Genomic DNA, 25,538 nt, shown 5'->3' on the forward strand with positions numbered 1-25,538 from the left:
GTCCCCCGCAGGTGCAGGGTCCGCCTAGTGCCCAGCAAGGGAGAGAAGCCGGGGCCCCATGCCTGCTGGGGACAGATTACTCAGAGGCTGCAGGCTGTGGGCACCAGTGTTCTCTGTCCTCCCAGCTTCTCTCCAGCTTCTCTCTGCACTGCCCAGAACTGGCGCCAAAAAACACACACACAAAAAAAACCACTCCGACTCTGCAGAATGGACGAAATGCCATCCCGTAGCATGTGCTGCCCCAGGCACGTGCTTGTTCAGCTGGTGCCTGGAGCTGGCCCTGTATGTGAGTAATTGTTGGCGCCCGCCACACTCTTCTGAAAACATGAATGTGCTGCTGGCCACAGAAAGGTTGGGGATCACTGACATATATAATATCCAGTTCCTGGAGATCTTTCAAAATGAGAGGAACAGGGCTAGCTTCACTAAACAGTAACCGCTAAAAGTTGAGTTTATGGCCAAGCCCATGGATAATTTGAATTGTCTAGCATCCTCTTTTTTAAACACAAATTTGTGATCCTGTGTTCTAGATCTAGTACCTCTGAGAAGGAGGTGCCGTGGACAGAGACTGACAAAATCCGAGTGTGTGTCAGAAAACGCCCGCTGGGCCTGAGAGAGGAGCGGCGGGGGGAAGTTAATATCATCAGAGTGGAAGATAAAGAAACTCTTCTTCTCCATGAGAAGAAGGAGGCTGTCGATCTTACCCAATACATTTTGCAGGTAATGTGAGCTTGTTTTGTCCGTAAAACTCCTTTCCGTTTATAATACGTAGGAATAGTGTGCTAGCTGCCTGAGTGGTGGAGCGACAGTGTAATGCATTAACAGTCAAGTGAGAGATGAAAACAGGCTTGGGATTTCCATAATGGAAATAAAAAAAGATCTTTTTTTTTTTTTTTTTTTTCCACATTAAAACACAAAAGTCTGGGTTCTTCTCTCACTTACCCCATTGGAATTACTCTTAATTTACACCAATGTGTGAGAGGAGAAATGAGCCCAGAATTGTAATCCCCAATAAACACCTTTTTTCTCTAAAAACTATCATTTGCTCCCTGTCTGCCTTGCTTCTCGAAAAATGAACGTGCTTTTTCTGCTCCCTGGGTGCCAAAAGAGGACCCTCTGCCAAAAGCAGGGTTAGAATGCAGTTGCCTGCTGAGTTCCCTATAGCTCCTTTCCACAGGGCTTCAGTGCAGTAGTTCTATTGTAATGAGTCACACACGTCTTCTGCTCCTTTCCTAGTTTTCCCTCATGCCAGAGTCAAATGCTTTTCAAAGTGCAGTTCTCATTTGGTCTTTGTTTCTAAATCCTGGGTACCTTCTGCTGCCATAGTTCAAATTCTCATTCTGACTGACAGCACCAGCAACAGAACTGATTTCTAGAGAGCAGCAAGCTATCCTGACCGAGTGTGTGTTATTTTTATAATCGGAGGACTGGCAACAACTGGACAGGGTAGTAAAATTAAGTTTGCTAACTCTCTCAGGCACCTGTTCATATAACACCTTTTGCAGTCCGATACATGCTGTAATTCCACTCCCTCAGTCGCCACATAGCTAGCTATCTTAGGTGCTATATAAATGCCTATCACCTTGGCATCTAAATGCTGAAATAAATCTCCCCAACTAAATTATATTCTGGCAATACTGTCAAAACAAATCTTGCTATAAAGCACTGTAGTGCAAGCAGAAATATGCCATAGCCTGACTGAAACTGATTTAGATTTGCATATATGTTAGTGTGGATCATTTATGCATAATTCATGTAGTCATCAGTTCTGCAACTCTTCTATTCAAGATTGGCCAGTGGTGTTTTGTTTGTACTGTGCTAAAGTATAATGTTATAGATGCTGTCCTACTGGGCTCTCACTGAAGTGAGATGTGTATCTTATAAAGCTACCCCAATATGCAAAATTTCAAATCTGTAAGGGGCTGATCCAAAGTCCATTAAATCAACAAATATCTTTTTATGGACTTAAGTGGGCTTTGGATCCGGCCCTAAGTGCAGGAGTTCTTCTGCTTCTCAGCTAGTAAAATCCAGCTTTGCATGTGAATGGTTTGATCCTTTCCAGCACAAAGCATTTTAAGTGTGTGGAATAGATCACAATGGATCATGACCTGATTTTGATCCTCTCTACTATATAACCATACTGTGTTGCTGTGGGTTGGTTCATTTCAGGAATAGATTTTCTTTTTAAGTTACTCTCATGCTTTTGTTTCTTGGCTGCTGTACATTCTTCTTGAAGATGATGGGGCAGAGGGACACAATCTTAATTTTCTACTTGCGTATTCTATTTCTTATTGGGTTGTGGCTGCATGCTGCTGAAAAGTGAGTTTTACTTGGTCACTTAGGACCAGCTCCAAAGCCTCCTGAAGTCAATGGAAAGACTTTGGTTGACTTTAGTTAGCTTTGGATCAGGCCCATAGCACGTGCTACATATTATGGGGTAAAGGAGAACTGAGAGAAATTTATTTTCGTGTAAAAAAAAAAAATCACATTTATTTTTCAGCATGTTTTTTATTTTGATGAAGTCTTTGGGGAGGCATGTACCAATCAGGATGTGTATATGAAGACTGCTCACCCCCTCATTCAGCACATTTTTAACGGGTAGGGAGCCATTGCTTGCATTTATTCCTTTTAGTTCTCATTTTTCATGTACGACTTTGGTGTAACTTTTACGTTTTCTCTAAAAAACATTAATTTCACCTTTTCAGCTTACCCTGCTTTTTTAAGGGGGTGTGTGTGGTGTGTGTACACAAAATATAGAAAAATGTCTCTGTGTACAATTTTGACAAACTAAAGGCTTGACCCGTTGTAGTCAGTGAAAGATTCGTCTGCAGAAGGAATGCACAATCAGACACCAAGGATTACTGGGAAGGCAGTTTGGTCTAGCTAGAACAAGAGATTACCAGTGTCAGGATTCCAGGATCCTAATTCTCTGCTCTAACAGACTTTCTTGTGATTTAGAACTCAGTTGCTCAGTTTACCCATCTGTAAAAGAGAAATAAAACACCTTCATGGGACTGTTGTGAGAATGTTTGTAAAGCACTTTGAGATATGTATATAGTTCACAGTAGTATAAAGGAATTATACACTTTATCAATAAAACTGTGGTTAATCTTTATTTTATTTACTTACTTCTATTTAGAGAGAATTATAATATATCTTCTGGTTAATGGAAAAATCAGCTTGGTTTTACATGTATAATTGTATTTGAGTACAGAGAACAGCAAGCTTGAATAGGTCATAATTTCATTTTGACCTCTTGATGGAAAAGAATTACATGTCTATACTGGAAAATGAACAAGATGAAGCTTTCTGTTATCAAGAAGCTCCAAGTGTCATCACCTGGGCCAGAAATTTTATCACCAGTGTTCTCATTGTTGGGTTTACAGGAATCAGGCCCTTGGGGAAAGGGAAGGGAAATCTAAGAAGGGAGGATAACTTGCTGTGTAGTCACTGAGAATTAGTTTGCATTTTATGAACTTTGTTCATGTACGGTTAAAATGAAACCCATAGACAAAAATACAGCAACTGAGAGTAAACTGAGGTAAGCGAACTTCAACATGCAAAGTGTAGTGCTGGGGTTGTTACACTTTTTTCACTGAATGGACCATTTGTTAATATGGAAGTGACTTGATGGACATCCTACTCCTTGCTTTCATAATCATGCAGACTTGCTCTCCTTCAGTTCACAATCAGTCCTTTCCCTCACTCATGATCACATAACATCCCTGTGGTAGCTACCATTTTTTATGTAGAAAAGTAATACTGCAAGAGTAGTTAATGCATTTTTAGCTTCTTTTAATGCACTGTGTCTCTACCCCGCCGTCCACAGAACACAATTTGAGAATCTCTGATATAACAGATTGTATTTTTCAGGATCTCAGATGGCTATGAATGGCTATGTAGGATAAAATCCTATCGCTGAGGGTCAGCAGTGTGTGTAGATATTAATATTGCAGAATCTCTTTTAATAGACCTCAGTGGATCAGATGTGGTACTAAAAATAAAAATTATCTTTACAGCGGCAACGCCACTTGCTTTGCATATGGACAGACTGGTGCTGGCAAGACTTACACTATGATAGGTAGTCACCAGAACCCAGGACTCTATGCACTGGCTGCTAAAGACATCTTTAGACAACTAGAGGCATCCCAATCAAGGAGAGACCTCTGTGTGTGGATCAGTTTTTATGAGATCTACTGTGGACAGCTTTATGACCTGCTAAATGGAAGGAGAAGGTATTTAAATAAGAGATGCGTTGCTGTGAAAAAAGGATGATACATTAGTTTGTTATTAGTTTCTAATAAGTGAAATTGATTTAAATGGAGCTATTGATGGAGTAAGGTATTGCTCAATGTGAGTAAACATAGTAGAATCTGTCTCTAAATTTTGTAGCATCTATAGACACTCCCGCTGTGTGTTATTTCTACAGGAATAAAATAAAGCAAAGACGGAAATCTGAGAATTGAGCTCTGTATTAGATAAGCTCTGCCAGGCTTCACTCCTTGTGATGAATTGTGACAAGACAGATCACATGGGACAGTCACATTAACTTTTCACCTTTCTTTAGCAAGGTAACCTGAGATTGAACTGGAATTTTACACACTCTAGGAACAGTTGAGTAGGGACAGCTCAGTGGTTTGAGCATTGGCCTGCTAAACTCAGGTTTGTGAGTTCAATCCTTGAGGGGGCCACTTAAGGATCTGGGGCAAAAATCAGTACTTGGTCCTGCTAGGGAAGGTAGGCGGCTGAACTCAATATCTCCTATTATTATTATTATAAGGAAAAAATGCAACCTGCTCCTCAATCTTCTCTCAACCCTGGCAGTGCAGTGGGGCTCCTGACTCCCCTAAGATGGCAGTTTACTAATCCCTTTTCTGAAGAGGATGTGATTTAGAGTGCAGACATTAATAATTCCGTAGCAAAAGTATCTAGGTCAGTACAGTGGCACTAAACCCAAGGAAAATCAAAAGAACTCAAGATGTTCCTCAGATTAAAAAAAACTTACCTGACCGAAAATATCTAAACACAACAAAGCAAGATAACGTTCAGTCTAAATCCTGCTGATCAATAAAACCATCCTGCCAGGCTTTTAACTTTCCTCTGGAACCAGTAGGGCTCTTGAGGGGAGCGCACTTTGAGAGCATGTTGCAATGCTTAGCAAAGAGGCTTTCTTGTGCTTAGGAGAGTCCATGCCTTATCATGAGGCAAGCATGATTCTCTGTGTTGTCTCTCCTGCAGCCCTTTTTAAAGGCCTTCTTGATGTTGAGCTGTAGTCCATAGGGCTGTGGAAGTTCCTTTTCCTTGGACATAAGCCAACCAGTTAGTATTACCAATTATACTGTAACATTCATTTTTCTGTAATTTGTAGCAGAGAGTCACTCGTGTGCTCTGATTCTGCACATGTCGGATCTGCTGCAGAATCCACCTATTGCCTCAGAACTATGTTCCAGAGCCTAAGCTGTCATTAAATGGATTTTTGAGCCTTTGTGGTTGTGAAGATAACCTTGAAAACATGAATTGAGTATAAGTGATGTAATGTGATCTTCCTGAGCCTGGAGACAGCCTGAAACAAAAGCTGTCAGAGAGGTGTGAATTCTGAAATCTAAAGATGACAATTTAAATGCCATTATTAACTATTTGAGTGCTGATCATCTCAGCAGGAACATCGAGCTATTAAACACTTCCAGCGTCCCTTTAATAGTGAAATTTGAAAAGTACATATTATACATGACAAGTGATATATTAATGACAACCTGATTTGTAGCCTTGTTAGTCACTCCTTGCAGTACCTCTCTATAGCAGTGGCTCTCAAACTGCGGGACGCGCCCCCCGGAGGAACTTTCAGGGAGGCACGCATCAGGGTCGGGGCCAGCCCCCATGGCGGGCAGGGAGGGAGTGCCACACTTTCAGACCTGCTGCGCCTCCAGTCCAGCACTGACCCCAATCCTGTTCAGCCCCCAGTCCTTCTCTACCTCCAGACCCAGCTCTGCCATCACTTCCTGTCCGCTCCCAGCTCCAGCCACAGGTCCATTCCACCCCCTGCTCCGGCCCCAGCCCAGCTCTGCCCCCATTTGCTCTCTGCCCCCAGACCAGGTCTGACACCAGCCGCAGCACCTCTCCCATTCCCACTTCTGTGTCTTACCTCCACCTTCAGCCCAAGCTTCATTGCTGAGAAAGCCTTGGCTATGTAGTCATGGGAGGGGGAGGCATGGACAGATTCTATTATTAGTAAGGTGGGGGCATGACTGAAAAAGTTTGAGCACCACTACTCTATAGCACTGAGATGTAGAGAGAATCATTACTACTATATAAGACTTTCTTCAGAATGACCCTTTTCTACTAAGCCCTGTTGTTTCCTCTGCAGACTTTTTGCCAGAGAAGATAGTAAGCATGTTGTACAAATAGTTGGCCTGCGTGAGGTTCAAGTGGATACTGTAGACCTACTATTAGAGGTAATTTGATTGTCAATGCTTATTTTATCTTCTAAAGCCCCTGTTGCACTAACTCATCTAATAGGTTACAATGGAGTGGAGAATGTCATTTCTGGCATACGCAGGTCTTCCTGCTCCAGGTTGTATAATGTACACATGTGCATTCCATTATGGGGCTCCAAAAGAGCCTCAGAACAACTTTGAACAGCTTGGTGGCCACAGCAGAGCATGAAGGGACACTTTCAAAACTGCCTTTAATGAACGAGTGCTTGTGCTGCTCAGACAAGTTACGATGACGCACATCAAAAGCTGACTTGAAGCTGTCACTGCTACAGCCACACCTCAGGTGGGATCTTTGCCAAGAGGTTGAATGAACCACCCAAGAAATAACAATATCTCAGCAAAACAAACCCTGAAATATCTTAGAATATAAAAAAAAGGCTTTGTCCATATTTGCAGAAGAGAGGTATGAAATATTTTTGCAGTAACTTTACATCACTAAAAAGAGTTCCAAAAGAAAAACGTAAGTAAACTTTACAAACGGGCATGCACTGCATTTGACAAACAAGTCAAGACATGGATCGCTGATCTGAAAAGTTTACAATCTAAGTTGGACACAGCACAACAAGTGAAGGCAACAAAATGTCAGAAATAGCGAGGAGTGAGGGACAGGATTACATCAATAAGCTCATGTGGCTGCTTAGTTTGTTTTTCACTTACCTTCATGGTTCCAGGTTTTTCTCCAAAGAGGCCTTCTCTGGCTCCGACAGTTTTCGCTTTATCTCTTCCTTCTGTCTTCTGGGTAGTTTGATGGTTTTTGTGTAAATTTGAAAGTAAATAAAGTTGAATTAGAAATTATAGAATACTTTGGATTCGGCAGAATTGGCAGGCAGCTGCTTTTTAAAGCTAACTTTTTTCTTTTGATAAACAGCTGATACTCAGCACAAGCAGCACTTCAGTCTTCTTACTCCCTTACTTAGCTGAGTAAGACATGGGCACAGTCTAGTTCCCTACTGTGTCCTGTACTGAGCAAGCTGGTCCTGAGTCCAGCTGCCATCAGACTTGGATTTTGTGTAGTTTAATTTTTGCTCATGAGGAATTGAAAACTATTACCTGATAGTGTAGTTGACTTATTGTTTAAGACTTGGGACAATATTGTTCATTTATATACCACTCAACGGACACCATGTTCTGAGGTTTTGTTTTTCCATTAACTTTAAACACAGGATATGCTGGAGACATTTCTGCAAATTTGAGTGCAGATCTGCTATACAGTAGATAAATACATTCCTCTAGATTATCACATCCTGCTCACAAAAGAGTTATTACATGGTTTGTAAAAAGCAACAGAGTGTCTTGTGGCACCTTAAAGACTAACAGATGTATTGGAGCATAAGCTTTCGTGGGTGACTCTGTTGCTTTATAGATCCAGACTTAACACAGCTACCCCTCTGATATGTTACATGGTTTTGTTCTCACAGATATCTTGGCAGAACAGCTCATATCATATTGTTCATGGGCTCTTTTGAGCACAGAAAGAGCCTTTAGACTGATTGGATGCTCTTGAATAGGATGCTACCAAATAAGAGTCTTCAATGCATGCCTTGTGATTATTCATTATTTACTGATGCATTGGCCTCTCTTCACAAACTCTCCCTGAATTTAGCTCTGGTTTAACAAATATGCAGGAGCTATAGCAGCCAGCTAGATTGCTGATCAAGAGTGTACATCCAGTAGAAGGCACGAATACTGTATATTTGTATCTAAAGAGTGTCTTGATTTTGCTAGGTTAACATTTTATTGTATTCTTATTGTTTCAGAAACTATAATAGACTCTATTTTGTTTCCTTGTGATGCCCATGGTTGGTGGGCTTGCTGAAGCAATCTTTAAAAGCAGCGAAGAGTCCTGTGGCACCTTATAGACTAAGAGACATATAGGAGCATAAAGGTTTTGAAAACCAGTTTCATCAAGCAATCTTGTGACTCTTCAGAGATTTGGGACAGAGACTTGACCAGAGTTGTAGCCCTGAAGGTCCCAATCTTCCACCTCACGCCTTGTTCTGTTCTTGGTAGTTAAGTCTGAGTGTAATTGATCATGTCAGCCTTGCTGTTTGCTTTGGCAATGTTTCATTTGCTTCTGGGTACAGAGATGGATGAATGGATTGGCACTTGGTGTCACACTATATTACATGCTTCTTAAGATTTCTGGCTGACTAAACCTTTTGATGAGATTAGAACATGCATGTTTAAAAAAATCATCCTGCTCAGGAGTTCTCAACGGTAACCTCTGAAGCCTCATTTTGTTTTCATTTCCACTAGACATTTATTCCACGTGATTTTGTATTGTAGTAATTTAACAAATAGGAATGAAAGTTCAATACACTGACATTCTTATGGATGGTCTCACTTTATAAACCCTTTGTCAGCTGCACTGAATCCAATACGTGGGGCTCTGAATCAATAGGCGATATGAATAATGTGCATGTTTTGTATGTACAATTTATCTTTGTTTTGTCCTGTTTGTTTTCCAGGTAATTTTGAAGGGTGGGAAGGAGCGTAGCACTGGGGCGACTGGAGTCAACTCAGATTCCTCCCGTTCTCATGCTATCATCCAGATTCAGATTAAAGACTCTGCAAACAGAACATTTGGGAGGTGAGGTTAGAAGCTGACTTATTGAATTTGATAGAGATATTTCAATTTCATCCTGTTGGCTTTAAATGAGACCATGCACATAGATTCATAGACTCTAGGACTGGAAGGGACCTCAAGAGGTCATCGAGTCCAGTCCCCTGCCCTCATGGCAGGACCAAATACTGTCTAGACCATCCCTGATAGATCATATTATTCTAATAATCTCTTAATATCTCCAGAGATGAGATTCACAACTCCTAGGCATTTATTCCAGTGTCCACCCTGACAGTTAGGAATTTTCCTATGTCCAACTAAATCTCCCTTGCTGCAGTTTAAGCCCATTGCTTCTTGTTTATCATTGAGGCTAGGTGAACAAGTTTTCTCCCTTCCTCTGATGACATCTCTTAGATACCTGAAAACTGCTATCATGTCCCCTCTCAGTCTTCTCTTTTCAAAACTAAATAACCAATTCTTTCAGCTTCCTTTATAGGTTGTTCTCAAGACCTTTAATCATTGTTGTTCCTCTTCTCTGGACCTCTCCCATTTTCTCACATTTTTGAAATGCGGTGCCAGAACTGGACACTACTCCAGTTGAGGCCTAACACGCATAGTAGAGCGGAAGAATGGACTTTCTCGTGTCTTGTTACAACACACCTATTAAGCATCCAGATCATGTTTTTTTTTTGCAACAGTATCACACGTTGACTATATTTAGCTTATGTCCACTATGACTTAGATCTCTTTCTGCATACTCCTTCCTAGACAATCTCTTCCAGTCTGTATGTGTGAAATGATTGTTCCTTCAAGTGGAGCACTTTGCATTTGTCTGTATTGAACTTCATCGGTTTACCTCAGACATTTCTCCAGTTTGTCCAGATCATTTTGAATTTTGACCCTGTCCTCCAAAGCAGTTGCAATCCTCACAGTTTGGTATTGTCCGCAAACTTAATAAGCGTACTTTCTATGCCAAATCTAAGTCGTTGATGAGATATTGAACAGAGGGTCCCAAAACAGACCCTGCGGAACCCCTTATTATACCTTTCCAGCAATTGGGAGCCACTAATAACTACTTTCTGAAATGTTATCCAGCAGTTATGCACCATCTTATATAGCCCATCTAAATAGTATTTGCCTAGTTTATCATAAGGATATCATGTGAGACCGTACCAAATGCCTTACTAAGTCTAGTATACACATCCACTGCTTCTCCCTTATCCATAAGGCTCGATCCTTCAAGAAAGCTTAGATTGGTTTGACACGTTGTTCTTTACAAATCCATGCTGGCTATTCCTATCACATACCACTTCAAGTGTTTGCAGATGATTTTTTAATTACTTGCTCCATTATTTCCCTGGCACAGAAGTTAAACTAACTGTCTGTAGTTTCCTGGTTGTTTTTATTTCCCTTTTATAGATGGCACTATATTTGCTTTTCCAGTCTTCTGGAATCTCTCCATTTCCCATGACTTTTCAAAGATAATAGCTAAAGGTCAGATACTCCTCTATTAACTCTTGAGTATTCTAGGATGCATTTCATTCAGGCCTAGTGATTGCAGGCATCTAACTTTTCTAAGTGATTTTTAACTTGGTCTTTTTTGTTTTATCTCTCTAAACCTACCCTTCCGTAAGCATTCACTTTGTTAGACATTCTTCAGACTTCTCAGTGAAGACCGAACAAAGAAGTCATTAAGCATCTCTGCCATTCAAGTTTCCGGTTACTCTTTCTCCCTCCTCATGAGCAGTGGTACCCTGTCCTTGGTCTTCCTCTTGCTTCTAATGTATTGATAAAAGTTTCTTGTTCCCTTTATCCCATGCTAGTTTGAGTCATTTTGTGCCTTTGCCTTTCTATCTTGCCCTCGATTCCTGTGTTATTGTCTATATTCATCCTTTGTAATTGACTAGTTTCCATTTTTTATATGACTCCTTTTTATTTGTAGGTCATGCAAGATCTCGTGGTTAGCAAGGTGGTTTTTGCACATTTTCTATTTTTCCCATCAGAATAGTTGCTTTTTGGTCTTATAGTGTCCGTTGAAGAACTGCAACTCTCCTCAGTTGTTTTTCCTCAGTCTTGATTCCTATGGGCCTTACCTATCAGCTCTCTGAGCTTACCAAAATCCGCCTTCCTGAATCCATTGTCTCTGTTTTGCTGTACTCCTTCTGCCTTCTTAGAATTGCAAACTCTATGATTTCATGATCACTTTCACCCAAGCTTCCTTCTACTTTCAAATCTATGAGTTCCTCCCATTTGTTAAAATCAAGTCTAGAACAGCTTCTCCAGTAGCTTTTTCAACTTCTGAAATAAAAAGTTGTCTGCAATGCAGTCCAGGAACTTATTGGATAGTCTGTCGCGCGTGTTATTTTCCAACATATATCCGGATAGCTGAGTCCCCATCACCACCATCACTTGGGCTGTGGATGATTTTGTTAGTTGTTTAAAAAAAAAGCTCTCCACTCTTCACCTGGTTAGGTGCCTGTAGTAGACTCCTAGCATGACATACACCTTGTTTTTTACCTCTTTATCTACCCAGACTCCAACACTTCGTCTCCTATGTCCTCTCACCTCAGTCCAAGTGTGCACATCTTAATATATAAGGCAACACCTCCTCCCTTTTTCCCCTGTCTATCCTTCCTGAGCAAACTGTACCATCACCACAACCTTCCAATCAGTGTATTACTCACCAAGTTTCAGTGATGCCAACAATGTCATAGTTGTGCTTATTTATTAGCACTTCCAGTTCTTCCTGCTTATTACCCATACTTCTCTTTTGTTATAGGCATCTAAGATACTGGTTGATCTTGCCTCCCAGTTTTGCCTGACCCTCCTTTCTCTCTGCATTATCGCCCACGCTCCTCCTGTTTCCGACCCTCTCCCAGGTCTTCATGTTCCCCACTTACTTTGGGCTTTGCTCACCTGTCCCGTCGAACCTAGTTTAAAGCCTCCTCACTAGGTTAGCCAGTCTGTGTGCAAGTAGGGTCTTTCCCTCCTCGAAAGGTGAATGCTATCTCTGCCTAGCAGTCCTTCTCAAATAGATCCCGTGGTCGAGGAAGCCAAAGCCTCCTGGCGACACCATCTTTGCAGCCAGGCATTCACCTCTATGATGCATCTGTTTCTGCCGGGCTCCTTTTGCCAGAAGAATCGAAAAGAAATTCCACCTGCGCTCCAAACTCCTTCACCCGTACTCCCAGAGCCCTGTAGTCACTCTTGATCCGCTCAGTGTCACACCTCGCAGTATCATTCATGCCCACATGGATGAGTAGCATGGGGTAGTAGTCAGAAGGCTGGATAATCCTCGACAATGCCTCTGTAACATTTTGGATACAGGCTCCCGGCAGGCAGCATACCTCCTGAGATGAAATGTCAGGGCAACAGATGGGCGCCTCCGTCTCCCTCAGCAGAGAGTCTCCGACCACCACTACCCTACGTTTCCTATTTTCAGTGGTGGCAGCAGACCTCCCCGCCTTAGGGGTACGAGGCTTCTCCTCCTTTACTGTAGGGAGTGATTCCTTCTCTCCTGTATCAAGAAGTGCATAACGGTTACCTATTACCACAGTGGGAGGGTTCTCAGCAGGGGGGGAGCACTGCCCGCTGCCAGAAGTAACCACATCTGCAATGGCAGAACAGCCATAGATGGTTAGTGAGTGGTAGTGAAGAAGTCAAGTGCAAGGACAGTCAGGATGCAAGCTGTGATTTGAAGGTGCGTTTGCTGAGCTCCTGGGCTGTGTAGAACAGTGACCCAGTACCAGAGGCCCTTACTGAATGGCCATTGGCTGCAGCAGTAAGTGGGTATCCTTCCCACCTAGTCAGAGAAAAGATGGTCAGCTGCTTATTATTATTTTTGCATGTCTAAAAATGTGATAGGCACCTTCCAAACAAGTAAGATACAATCTTTATCCCAAAGAGCTTATTCTAAATGTAAGACAAGAGCAAGTCTAAGCAACAACTAATTTGGAGGGTGGGGGAAGAAGGAGGGCGGAAGAGTGCATAAGATTACAAAAAGAAGGATATGTGGTTATGTAAGTGTGCCAGGTTTTTAGTTACTGACAGACTGATGAAGCTGGGAGGGATGCAGGTGATCGGAGAAGATGGGGATATTGTGGAAGAAGAGGAAGAGAGAGGGAGAAATTACAGATCGGTAGAATAGCTAACAGCCAAAGAGGAAAGTTAGGGAAGACTGAGAACAAATGGAGATCTTGAGGGAAGTAAGAGCAGCAGGAACGTGGCTGTGAAACCATCTGACAATTCAGTGCATCAGTTACTTCTCTTTCATTTGCTTTATAAACTGCACTGCATTTCTGTTTGATTAGGACAGACAACACTGGAATGAAACATGTGTCTTAGCTGGAAGGAGACCCAAAAAGTTATTCTTGAAGTAATCTGTGTTCTCTCTCAAATTACTGGCATTGTGATCATCTAGAGATGGCAATGTGTTACGCTTGAAATAGCTGTTCCATTAAACCGTGGAGCACTCTCAAGTAATTAGACTTCCTGTTATGACTGTCTGTTACAGTGCCGGAATGCTATGACTCTTCCAGTAGCTGCTGGTATTTCATTACTGTGATGCCTCTGAGACACTTGCAGTGGGTATTTCACCCTGTTTTATGGTAGTAATGTTTCATCTTTCTGCTGATGGTATCGTGCGTTGCTGCTATGAGCTTTAAAAAAAGAAGCTAAAATAAAAGCATCTTTTGTTTTTTCTAGGATCTCTTTCATTGACTTGGCTGGCAGTGAGAGGGCAGCTGATGCCAGAGACTCAGACAAACAAACAAAAATGGAAGGAGCAGAAATAAACCAAAGCCTTTTAGCTGTAGGTTACTCACATTTGTAGGGAAGATTTTTGTAATTATTGTTCTTTAGGTTGGTTCTTAGACTGACAGTAAAAAAGGAAGTAACATGTGGATGGATCCCAATGGAAAATACACAATGCTAAATGCTGACAATTAAATTGCTCTCTAGTCATGAATCAGATGAGAAGAAAAAGGTTTTTTTGTGAGGAAAAACAACTTTCTAAATATATTTCTACAGCCAGATAAAGAGAGCACTGAAAAAAGTCAGATATTTTATAGTAAGTCTATGCCATCTTTTCTATAGTAAATTCAGGCTCTCTTTATCTGTGAGGCTTAATGCAAGTTTATGAAAACATTAAGATCCACTACTGAAAGGCCCTCTAGAATTGGAGAGTATTTATTATTATTATGGTGATAATCTCAACTCTAATTTTGTGCATATAAACACATTCTAATACCCCAGAACAAATGGTTGGAACCACTGTTGTCCATTAGTGTACCACAAAAAACTGTTACAGGACACAGAAATCAGGCAATTTAGATCCAAGGTTCCTACAACAACCTTATCTCCATCCACTTAAGTCATATATGCAGGTAAATATTTTAAATTTCACACTGCTGTGTGATTTTTATGTGGTGGAACCTATTGTAATATTTGTGTACAACACCTTTTATTTTGTTATCGGAATGCAAAATTATGCCTCTGAAAAGTGGGAGGAAAACCATTCCCCTGATTGCCTCTGTTCTCATACAATAGAACCTCAGAGTTACGAACTGACCAGTCAACCATGTACCTCATTTGGAACCGGCAGCACCCAATCAGGCAGCAGCAGAGACAAAAGAATAAAAGCAAATACAATGCAGTACTGTGTTAAACATAAACTACTAAAAAAAAAAAAAAAAAAAAAAAAGGGAAAGCAGCATTTTTCTTCTCCATAATAAAGTTTCAAAGCTGTGTTAAGTCAATGTTCAGTTGTAAACTTTTGAAAGATCAACCATAATGTTTTGTACAGAGTTACGAACAATCTCCATTCCCGAGGTGTTCGTAACTCTTAGGTTCTACTGTAATTCCAAAAAATCTGGATGAATTTTTAATCATACTTTCCAGAAAATTTTCCTTCGGGCCAGGGGAAAAGCGTGAGACTTTTCATGCTGAAAGGAAATATTATGAAGACATTTATAAGCTCATTGAAACAAGTGTTTAAAGAGAGAGAGTCAACTTGATATTAGTGAGTTTGAGAGTTTAAAGTATTTTCCTGTTAAAAGGAGTAAAGCCCGCCCATGAGTCTCTCTACCAACTTTTGTTGTTTTAGAGTTGGAATTTTTTTTTCATTTCTTGCTGTGTGAATAACCCATACAAAATTGACTATGCAAGACAGTGAAACTGACTAAAAGTGCATTACAAAGCACTTTGTGAATAAATTCAAAAGAGAAACTTTTTCTTCTCTAGTCTCCCCTCAAGGTGCAATCACAGGGGTCTACCATTGAACCCTACCCCAAGCAGAGTTTTTACCCCAAAAAGAGAGAAATACCATAGAATTTTAAGAGTAATTCACCATTGGAACAACATTGGAATCTGCTGTGGCAGATTCTCCATCACTTGAACTCTTTAAATCAAGGCTGGATATCTTTTCAAAAGATCTGCTATAGCTCAAACAGAAGTTTATGGGCTCAGTGCAAAAATTATTGGATGAAGTTCTCTGGCCGATGTTGTTAGTAGCTCAGACTAGACTATCATAATGGTCACTTTGGGCTTTAAAATTTATGACATTCACTAGAGACTTTGTTGCTATTGATTTCATGTGGAAGGTGCTCAGATACTTGTTATGATCAGCAGTATAAAACTCTAAAATGGAGAGAGAATCTCTTTCAGTTAGAGTCCTCTTAGATGTAATTTCTAACAAAAATTAAAATACATTCAGAAAAAAATGTGATTTGAAGTGGATGGTGTCTCATTAAGAATGCAATGTCTGTCTCAAGCTGGAGTTACTACCACAGTACTGTAATCTATCTCAAGATATTTTCTCCTCTCGCTGCTAGTACTCTCACTAGTAATGGCTTGCCTCAATGGGCCCACAGTCCATTTCCTCCATTGTAGAAAGCATCAGAGTCTGGTACGGATTGTGACACACTTCTACTTGTGCTGGTGAAGACACATGGTAAAAAGAGAGGGACATTGGAAAATGTCAGTCTTTTAATAGGCAACGAATAAATCAAGAGGCAGATGTGTCTCCAAGATTATGTGCTGTTCTTGCTGATAATTATTAACAAGAAAATAGATCATGGGTATCTTTTTCAGGAAGGCTCACTTGCATTTAACTCCTCAAGTCCCATTGATTTTAATGGGAGTTCTATAGCTAAATCCCACTCTCTGTGTTGAAAGTGAAGCCCTAATGTTTTGTGCGTGTCCATTATTAATCTATCAAAGAGATTCTTTTGTTATGGGATGGTGAAATAGTCAGGCTTTAAGACTGCAAGTGTTATTGTGCACATGTTTAACTGTGGGTCTCCGGAAGCTGGTAGCCTTCCCCACTCCTTGTAAGGAAGCATAGTCTAAGGATATAAGGGTAATAAGGGAAATAGTGACCTCTCAGTTTTGGGTGCAGGTGTCTCTCCTTTTTCTTGTGTGACTGATACATTTTTTTCTCTCACTCTCCTTTTTAGTTAAAGGAATGTATTCGGGCTCTGGATCAGGAACATGCTCATACTCCTTTCCGGCAAAGCAAATTAACTCAGGTAAAACCAAAAACCAAGCCAGTGACTGACACTGCACTGAACAGAGTTGAAATGATAGTAATAAAATGAAATAAGCCATGATTTGGTGACTGTATATTGTTAACCCTTTGGAGACTGGACACTTGCATAGCTTCCCAAGCATGCATTCTGATCATAGAGGAAAACATCAGCATTCATAGAGTTAATACCAGCTGACAGCAAAAGCTATAAACAGTTACTCCCCGGAGTATGGTGTGGTGGAGAGTTTACTAAACTCCAGGATAAAGTTACTTTACTTCTATGTGAAGTTCTATATGGAGAATCTTGTAGGCTAATTGTTCTGAGATATTCATATGGTGGACAACCACTTAAAGAGATAGTCTAGTGATTACATTCTTTGTGGTACTATCATGCAAGCTTTAATCAGTATTAGGTTACTCTAATTGTAACAAATGCTTTATTCTCCCAAACACACCAGCACTTTTGGGGTGCCCAGAAAGAAAATGGGCTTGTTTAAAGGACAGATTCAACACTTGAATTCATTTTAAATTTTACATGAAAAATCGCAATTGAGATAAGTTGTTTAGGTGGGAGAAGAGAGACACACTTGGTTCTAAACTGTTTAACTGGATTGTTTAAAAGAAATACATTAGTTGCTAAGAATGTTAAGCTGTATTTTTCCTCCTCCTCCAAGGTACTAAAAGATTCTTTCATTGGAAATTCTAAGACATGTATGATAGCTAATGTGTCACCTAGCCACATAGCTACAGAACACACCCTGAACACGTTAAGATATGCTGACAGGTAGGTGACTTAAATTTTCCATGTTGAGAGTCAAAAAGGAGTAATAGTTTGGGATGAAAATATTTAGATTGCATCAACTGGTGAGTTCACAGGGCAAAGAGCAAAAAATGCAACTTACAGCGCATAAACATAATCTTCATCTGCTGCACTATTATATTGAGGCACTTAATGCTCTGGGTCTTTTAAATTCTTCTTTCAGAGGATATGTAATTTAGGTCCTAACAGCTTGCAGTGATTCAGAATCTCATGGTACTCCTCGTAACAGTAAGGTTGATAACCCCAACATCCTTGACAAACTAGTGTTGTTTGTATTATGGTACTTCCCAGAATGTTAGATGCTGTCCATACCCAGAGGAAGATGGATTGTGAACTCTTCGGGGCAAGGACTCAGAACACAAGCAACACAGAAAAGGGTGGAGGAGACAGATAAGAGACAATCAAAAATGTTCTTGATATCAGCTATCACCAAAAGCCATGTTGTTAGTTAGTTAATTTCCTATAGACATCAAGATGGACGTGGGTCTTCAGGAGGAATTTGGAGGAGAGGAGAAGTAGATACAATTTCCTTTAGTTTAAATTGGTCAGAGGTATTCTTCACTTCCTAATTTAAACTTGTCATAAATAGATAGCTAAGGGTTAATGTTTCTTTTACCTGTAAAGGGTTAACAAAGGGAACCAAACACCTGACCAGAGGACCAATCAGGAAACTGGATTTTTCAAAGTCAGGAGGATTTTTGGGGTCTGAGTCTGTGTGTGTTCTCTAGCTATGAGAGGTCTTTCTATCTTCTAAATCTTCTGTTTCCAAATTGTAAGTAAGGCAGAAAAACAATATAGGCTTTTATGTTGTTTGGTATTGTTATTATCATGTGTGGTAGCTTGCTGGAGGTTTCAAATTGGATTATCTTTTGAATCAGATGGTTATTCATATTTTTTCTTGTAAGCAATACTGTATAATGTATCATATAATAAAGAGAATTTTTGATTGTTTTTTTCTTTCTTTTTTTATATACAAAGCTTTCTTTTTTAAGATTGTTTGAGTTTTCTCTTCTGGGCTTAGCGCTAAGGAACGAAGGGGGGGACTTCTCTTGTGTTAGATCTACGGAGGGTAAGCTCTGTTTAAGCACTGGAATTTGGGATGGTAGGGAAGAGATAGAAATATCTCTGTTTCCTTTGTATTTGCGGTTGTGTCTCTTTTGTGGAGGGTAAGGCGAGACATGCTTCTTGTATTGTTGATGTTTAAAGAGATCTGCATCAGTAACTCTCGGTTAGCCCAGAGAGGAAGTCTGTGGTGGGAGAGAGATGGGGGAAGGGAGTGGTTATTTCCCTTTGTTGTGTGAGACTCAGTGTCTCGAGTTTGGGGTCTTCCAGGGAAGGTTTTGGGGAGGCCAGAGGGGGCCAAAACCCTGGAATTTTTGGATGGTGGCAGCGAGATCAAAGCTAAGCTGGTAATTAAGCTTAGAAGGGTTCATGCTAGGCACCCAGATTTCTGGATGCTAAGGTCAAGATTTGGGAAAGATGCTTATGATAAAACAGTTGTGTATTGTTCCCCATTGAAACAGCTGCTACAAACCTCCATAGAAGTAACTGTATTTCTGCAGCAGATGATCTGATGCCTCCATGGATTAGCCAGTGATTAAAATCCAAATTGTGACATTGAAGTCAATATTTAATGTACCAAAGTATTAGTTTGCTGTAATGAGACTGTAAATTATTTGAAAGCATTTAATTTTTCTAATGCACTATCCTTATTTACAGGGTAAAAGAACTGAAGAAAGGGATTAAATGTTGTACCCCCGTCACAAACAGATGTCGGATAGCTGGAAATGTATCTCCAAAACGGATCCAAAACTCTCCTTCCGCGCACGTGGGAGATAAGAGCTCTCCAAAGAAAGTAAAACTAGGACTTCATCATCCTTTAAGTTCTTTGAGAATAAAGGCATCCCCGTCAGTGTTCCATCCAACCAATGTCCCTTTTTCCTCTACCCCAAAAGGAGCCAAGAGTCATGCCCACAAAGGAAATCCAAGCTCACCATGGCTCAATCACACCAGTCCCATTAAAGGAACGCTAAAGATAGGGCATCCCATGAAGAAAAAGACTGATGATCTGACACTGCCGTCTGAGAAGCATCATACTGCGAAAGATTTTGTTGTTGCTACAGCTGCAGTCCCAGAGACAAGAGAGAGTGGGCAAGGAGATAATTGTATTCAAGATAAACAACCTGTCAGATGCCTGAAAGTACAGACTGTGCAACCTGTACAAAAGCAGCTCATTTCCAGAAACGGCTTTTCCTTTGGAGATGGAAATCACCCATCAGACAGCAGTCAGCGCTCTGCAAATGTTTTTACCAAACAGTGCATTGAAACCTGGGAAAATCTCCCTCCACATCAGAAAGAAAGGGAACAACATTTGCGTCTTTACCACCAGCAGTTTCAGCAGCCACCTATTCTACAGCAGAAGTTGAACTATCAACCACTTGAGAGGTTTTTAGCCCAATACAAGCCCCAGGAAACTGGAGTTAAACAAGACCAGATCCTTCCTCCCACGGACTCACAATGCAAAGAGGGGATGCTGCTGGAAGACCTGGACGACAGTGATTTTAGTGAAGACTCTTTCTCACCTATATCCAGCCAAAGGAAAGTTAAAAGAAACACCAGTGAGAGCAGCCAACTTTCATTTTTCCTTCATCAGAGAGAACAAGAAAGTGAGGAGGAGAAAGGCCGAGAGAGACAGGGTTTATTTTTTGAACATGTAACACATACACATGAGCATGAACTTACTGACAGCTGGGACTATGGGAAGGGCTTTGCATTTCCAGAAGCGGGGGAGCCCATTAGAGATGGAGAAAGCAGCAAGACTCGGTCTGACTGGAGCACAGAGGATGACTTCACTATTGATTCTTCTGTGAACAATAATACTGCAGAAAAACCTTATTGCTTGCAGGAAGAACTTGTCAGTAACTGGAAAAACAGCAAGGATTTACCAGCTGATCATAAACAATACAAATCCGAATACAGACCTCTAGTTTATCCTGGTGAAAGCTCCACATTCCCAGAAAAGAGGACACAAAGTCCACAAGTTCCCCACACATTGGATTTAGGGACTACAAAATGCAACAAGATCAGCCTTCCACATGCACAAAGGGAAGAATCCATCAAAGATGGACAAGCTCCAGCTGCAGGAAACTTAGAAGGGAAGAAACTAAAAAATGGAACTAGCCCCTGTGGAGCTTTTAATACTTCATCAGAATTCACTTCTGAGCTAATGGTCCCTCTGACAATGTCTCTCCTTGACAGTGAGGAGGCAGCTGATGCAGAGAACATCCTTTCTGATCAGGAAAAGGCTCTCCAAGTGAAACAGATGTTGGAAAGAAAAACCATTAGCCCCAGCAAAAGGTTAGAGGGAGAGGCCAGGCAGTTTCTTAGAAATAAAGCCTCACCAACAGGCAGGATGCCAGAGCTGGGTGAACAAATGGACCACAGTGAAAGGAAGTCCACTCTGCAGCACTCCCCACAAACTGAGAACAAGTGGCTCTCACAGTCCTGTCGTGATGCAAAGCCTTCTTGTGGCCCTGGAGGTTCATCTTCATGGAACACACATCGAAGTTCTATTAATGGTTTATTTGTCCGAGATGAAGACTTGACAGAAGCATCAGCATCTGTCAGAGTCAAAAACCCTTGTGGAGAGAATGAAGATGAATTGTTTCTTCATAACTTAAAGTGCAGAGAATACCTGGATAACAGCAGGCAGTATGATGCTGATACTGAGAATACCACTGGTAGTCTGCTGAGCGGCCCAGAAAAATCTAGCCTGGGTAAAGGACCCAATGTGGGGCCCACGGCTCAGACTGTACATGCTGATTTGCCTGAAAAGGGTTATTTTTCATTTGCACCATCCATTCTGAATGCAGGAAGAGTGGAGGGTACAACTTCATCCCCCTCTAGAGAAGGCAGCCCACTGCAGCCCAGGTCAGAATTCAGGAGCAAGGACTTGAACCATTCTGAAGATACATTCAAGTTGTCATTCAGTGGTGAGGAAATAGGGCTGCTTAAGAATAAACTGATGCAAAGTATTTTTACACAAGACTGTTTTGATGCTGCACAACAGGATTCAAGATCCGTTACGAAAGAGATCAGATCATTAGCAAATCAAAACACTCACCCAAATCCATCCATCATTAGCACCCAGATTGATACGTCAGAAACATCAAACCGGCACAGAGAAGCCCTCGGAAAGGCACAGTAAGTTTGTATCTGCTACACTATCTTCTGTTGTGTGAACTAGAAACACTGAACAAACACATTGTACATTTGCTTAAATGTTTTATATAGTGCTATATGTACTACACAAACACACACACACACGCACACTTTTTTGTAGTCAGATATATAGAGAAGTTGTTAGATAACTACTGCATCCATTCAGAAACAAATATGAAACAGCCAGTCCAGCTAACCAGATAATGAAATCAGACACTCACCTTCAAGATAGATAATGGGAGGGCAATGTCTAGCTTTTACTAACAGACATGGATCCGGCTGACCTGGCTGTGACTCAACCCATTTCAGACAGAAGCAGTGCTTGCTGGCAGAGAGAAGCACCTAGAGGAATTAATAGAGGTGTCTGCACTGTGTATTGAAGGTCGTGTGCCTGACTTTCACCAACATGGTTCACAGTCTCAAGGTTCTATTGGGCAGCATTTTTGCTCCTGGATTTCAGCTGGTAAGAGGCATTATGAGCCACTGTGCCATCACTGACTAGCCAAGAAGCTGTGGGCCACTCCCCACTTAGTCATCCATGGCTAGACCACTGTCCTTGGGGCTCAGACGGTAGCTGGGGTACAGAAGGTAGCTGCTCAACCTTCTGCGTTGTGTGGTCCAGCATAAATACATAGCTTCTGTGCTAAGGTCTCTGCACTGGCTTCGTGTTTATTTCTAGACTCAGTTCAAGGTGTTGAAGACTCTTCTTTTCTTGTACCCCATCATCACAGCAAAGACCAGCTGAGAAGTACTTGCAGCTGAAGCCTGTTTAAATACCCCAGGCCAGCTCTTCAGCTGATGTAAATTGGCATAGGCCACTGAAGTCAGTGGAGTGACATCAGTGTACACTACATGAAGATCTTGTCTGGAATATGTTTAGTGGCAGGGCCTTCCCACCTGAAGCCCTCCATCTGTGGAATTTCCTCTCCTTAGAAGTTTGTCAGAGCCCACTAATAATCGTTACAGGTGGAACGGAGGGCTACGTAACCATCATTATTTTTTTATTATGTTAATTAGGCAGGTTGTGATTCAAGCCCATCGAGAGCAGCTGGATGAAATGGCATCCCTATGTTTTAAGGAAGAGACCTTGATAAATCAGATGTCGGCAGCAGTAAGTGTTTCAAATGATGACTTCAGTGCTCACTGAACTTCTCTAAGAATCCTAAAGAGCATTAATCTGAATTAGTGACATCCTACCATCAATTCCTGTTCTCAGTCTCTCCCCTTTTTTGGAGCCTACCTTTATCTGAGCCCCGAGTCAGATTAAATAGGAGACTGCTCAGTTCCAAGACTTCTTGTGCTTTGGCTGATCTCCACTCTGCCAGTTACTTGGCTAGAGATTTGAGAATGACATGCTGACTACAAACAGTTTAATTTAAAACATCTTTTTCTTATCTCACACCAGTCTCCAGGGATATCACAGCATTCACATCCCGCATGAAGCTTTTGTCACTGCAGTGTGGGTTAAATGACAGTCAGTAGTACAGAAACATGATTTCTCCCTGTACATAGACGTTAATAAAATGTCCTCACACATCAGTCTCTCACCTGGGATTCCCTTACCGGTCCCACCACAGATCTGCTGATTCCTAGTCAGCAAGGCCTTGCTCTCTCAGTTCTTTCTACTGTGCCCTGCTCCATTACCGCAGCTCTGGCTTGCTTCCCTCAGTCACACTACGGATTTCTTAGGACAGTGGCTCTCAACCAGAGCACATGTGCTCCTGGGGGTACGCAGAGGTCTTCCAGGAGGCACAGCAACTCATCTAGAGATTTGCCTGGTTTTACAACAGGCTACATAAAAAGCATTAGTGAAGTCAGTACCAACTAATATTTCATACAGGCAATGATGTGTTTATACTGCACTATAGACTGAAATGTAAATACAATATTTATATTCCAATTGATTTATAATTATGTGGCAAAAATGAGGAAGTCAGGAATTTTCCAGTAATATTGTGCTGTGACACTTTGTTATGTTTGTCTGATTTTGTAAGCAGGTAGCTTTTAAGTGAGGTGAAACTTGGAGGTACACAAGACAGATCAGACTCCTGAAAGGGATACAGTAGTCTGGAAAGGCTGAGAGCCACTGCCTTAGAATATCCTTGTCACAGTTCAGGGCAACTGTCCCTGTATCCCCCTTTAGGGTCCAGGCAGGGTTCCCACTCCGGGCTCCTTTTCTATCCCCTCTCTGGGGTGGAGACCCTTGTGTGTCTTCCTCCAGATCAGCATATTTCCAGGCAGCACAGTTCCCAGACTATGGTGTGGTATCCTCAGCAAAAGACAGACTTCCAAAGCAGGCCTGCTTCACTTCTCTCCTCAGAGAGAGTAAACAGTGTAATTGACCACAGGTAAGTTACCACCCAGCTCATTCTACAAAAACACATTAATCCTTAGGGTAAAAGCATTACAGAGAAAAGATATTAAAACAATAAAAGAACCTGCATGTATGTTAATAAGCTTACCAGAGATCACCCCGGCTGCAACCAGGATTCAAGGTGCTGATCAGTCCTCCAAGCTCCACCCAGGGGGTTTTCTGTGGTCACACGTTCATCACAGCTTTCGCTCAGAACAAACACACTCATTAGTTATACAGTTGGTCTTTGAACTTCCCTAATGTAACAGGTGAGCAGCAGCAACCCCCACCCCCTCCATCCCTGCGAAGCTTCAGAGGTTGAGTCCACAGGGAGAAGTCTGCAATCCCCTTCTCCTTAGTAGTTCCTAGGAATTCCACTTCTCAAAGATTGTCCCAAAAGATCAGTCATGTCTGCTGCATTGTTCAGCATAATCTTTTGAAGCTCACAACACTTCCCAGAGATTGCATGAATCTTGTCTTCCTCCTGAAGACGTTCCATACAGTCCCACAATAATCCATACTCCTTTGTATTTGTAATACAATGAACTCCGACAATACTTAGACTTAATTCAATACAGTTTAACTTAATTCAGTCAGTTTCATCCAGGGTATCACAGGAAATTGAATAACTGTCACAATCCGCACCTTGGGTTTTAGTCCCATTACCTTGTGCAGGCATCTGCACAGCCCCATGTGCACCATTACCAGCCAGTGCTCTCGGGTTATCCTCTTCTATTGCTTGTAAAAGCACACGGTTCTCAGCTGATTTTGTAGCAAGGCCCTCTGCTCCTCTCAACCCAGAATTGTTTTACTTTACATTTCCCAGATCGCTGTCTTGCTGCCTTTTCAGCTCTGTGTCTGTATCACTGACACTAAGCTCCCCTTCTGTATCATCTATGGTCATAGGCATTTTCATTCCAAACAGCTTCAAACTTCAAGTGTGGCTATAGGGACTCTTGCCTCAGAGAATTCAGAAGGGGATCCACCATGTGGCAAGTCTACCAAGCTTTCCAGCTGCCAGCACTGGTGCTTCTTTACTGAATAACGTACCAAGGATGTTCCGTAAGGGGCTCAACAAGTGCCATCCTAATACTCCCTTTGTTTAGCCAGAGGCTGCTCTCCTTTTTTTAATAGTTCAGTTTTTCCTCCTGAATTTCTATCATTCACTGGAAGGGACTTGGAAAATATATTCACCTGCTCCCTACAGGCAAGAAAGAGTCTTTCCGTGGCATTGGTATGTTACTCTGAAAAACAGGTTTTGGGGTGCTCCTAGAATAGCCCACCTATTGCCCCCTTAATCTCTCTTCCCTTGGGCCTGGGTCCTGAAGGTAGCTTAGGAAGTACATGGAGGACACAGATACAGCCTTCCAATACAACGATTGACACAGGCAGTATTCTGTCCATAATAAAACACCAACTAATAATCCCTAATACAATAATAATCTAGAAACACAAATCCCTTTATAACAAGTTGTAGAGCATCCAAACTGCGTAACACACAGTTCAACTGATTCTAAGTGATTGTGCTCTGTAACAATCGCTGATGGTAATTCTTACATTTA

General features: G+C 41.4%; 1 protein-coding gene and 1 long non-coding RNA gene across 2 annotated transcripts in view; one reads left to right on the plus strand and one right to left on the minus strand.

Annotated features, from left to right (window-relative positions):
- The window catches only part of KIF24 (kinesin family member 24), a 44,634-nt gene that overhangs the window by 15,703 nt on the left and 3,393 nt on the right, over positions 1–25,538 (plus strand). Inside the window, exons 3-12 of the mRNA XM_032779864.2 lie at positions 531–720; positions 2,501–2,598; positions 4,020–4,235; positions 6,365–6,452; positions 8,963–9,084; positions 13,762–13,867; positions 16,512–16,583; positions 17,257–17,366; positions 19,122–21,605; positions 22,641–22,734. Of these exons, the coding sequence (XP_032635755.1) occupies positions 531–720; positions 2,501–2,598; positions 4,020–4,235; positions 6,365–6,452; positions 8,963–9,084; positions 13,762–13,867; positions 16,512–16,583; positions 17,257–17,366; positions 19,122–21,605; positions 22,641–22,734 (3,580 nt within the window). The remainder of the gene's footprint in view (positions 1–530; positions 721–2,500; positions 2,599–4,019; positions 4,236–6,364; positions 6,453–8,962; positions 9,085–13,761; positions 13,868–16,511; positions 16,584–17,256; positions 17,367–19,121; positions 21,606–22,640; positions 22,735–25,538) is intronic.
- LOC116824511 (uncharacterized) overlaps positions 1–25,538 on the minus strand; it is a 42,622-nt gene that overhangs the window by 13,655 nt on the left and 3,429 nt on the right. Inside the window, exons 2-3 of the long non-coding RNA XR_004373639.2 lie at positions 8,929–9,062; positions 7,152–7,222 (exon numbers count right to left, since the gene is read on the minus strand). This is a non-coding gene — a long non-coding RNA (uncharacterized LOC116824511). The remainder of the gene's footprint in view (positions 1–7,151; positions 7,223–8,928; positions 9,063–25,538) is intronic.

The sequence above is a fragment of the Chelonoidis abingdonii genome, chromosome 6, assembly GCF_003597395.2.
Source record: "Chelonoidis abingdonii isolate Lonesome George chromosome 6, CheloAbing_2.0, whole genome shotgun sequence".
In the NCBI taxonomy this organism is placed as follows: Eukaryota; Metazoa; Chordata; order Testudines; family Testudinidae; genus Chelonoidis; species Chelonoidis abingdonii.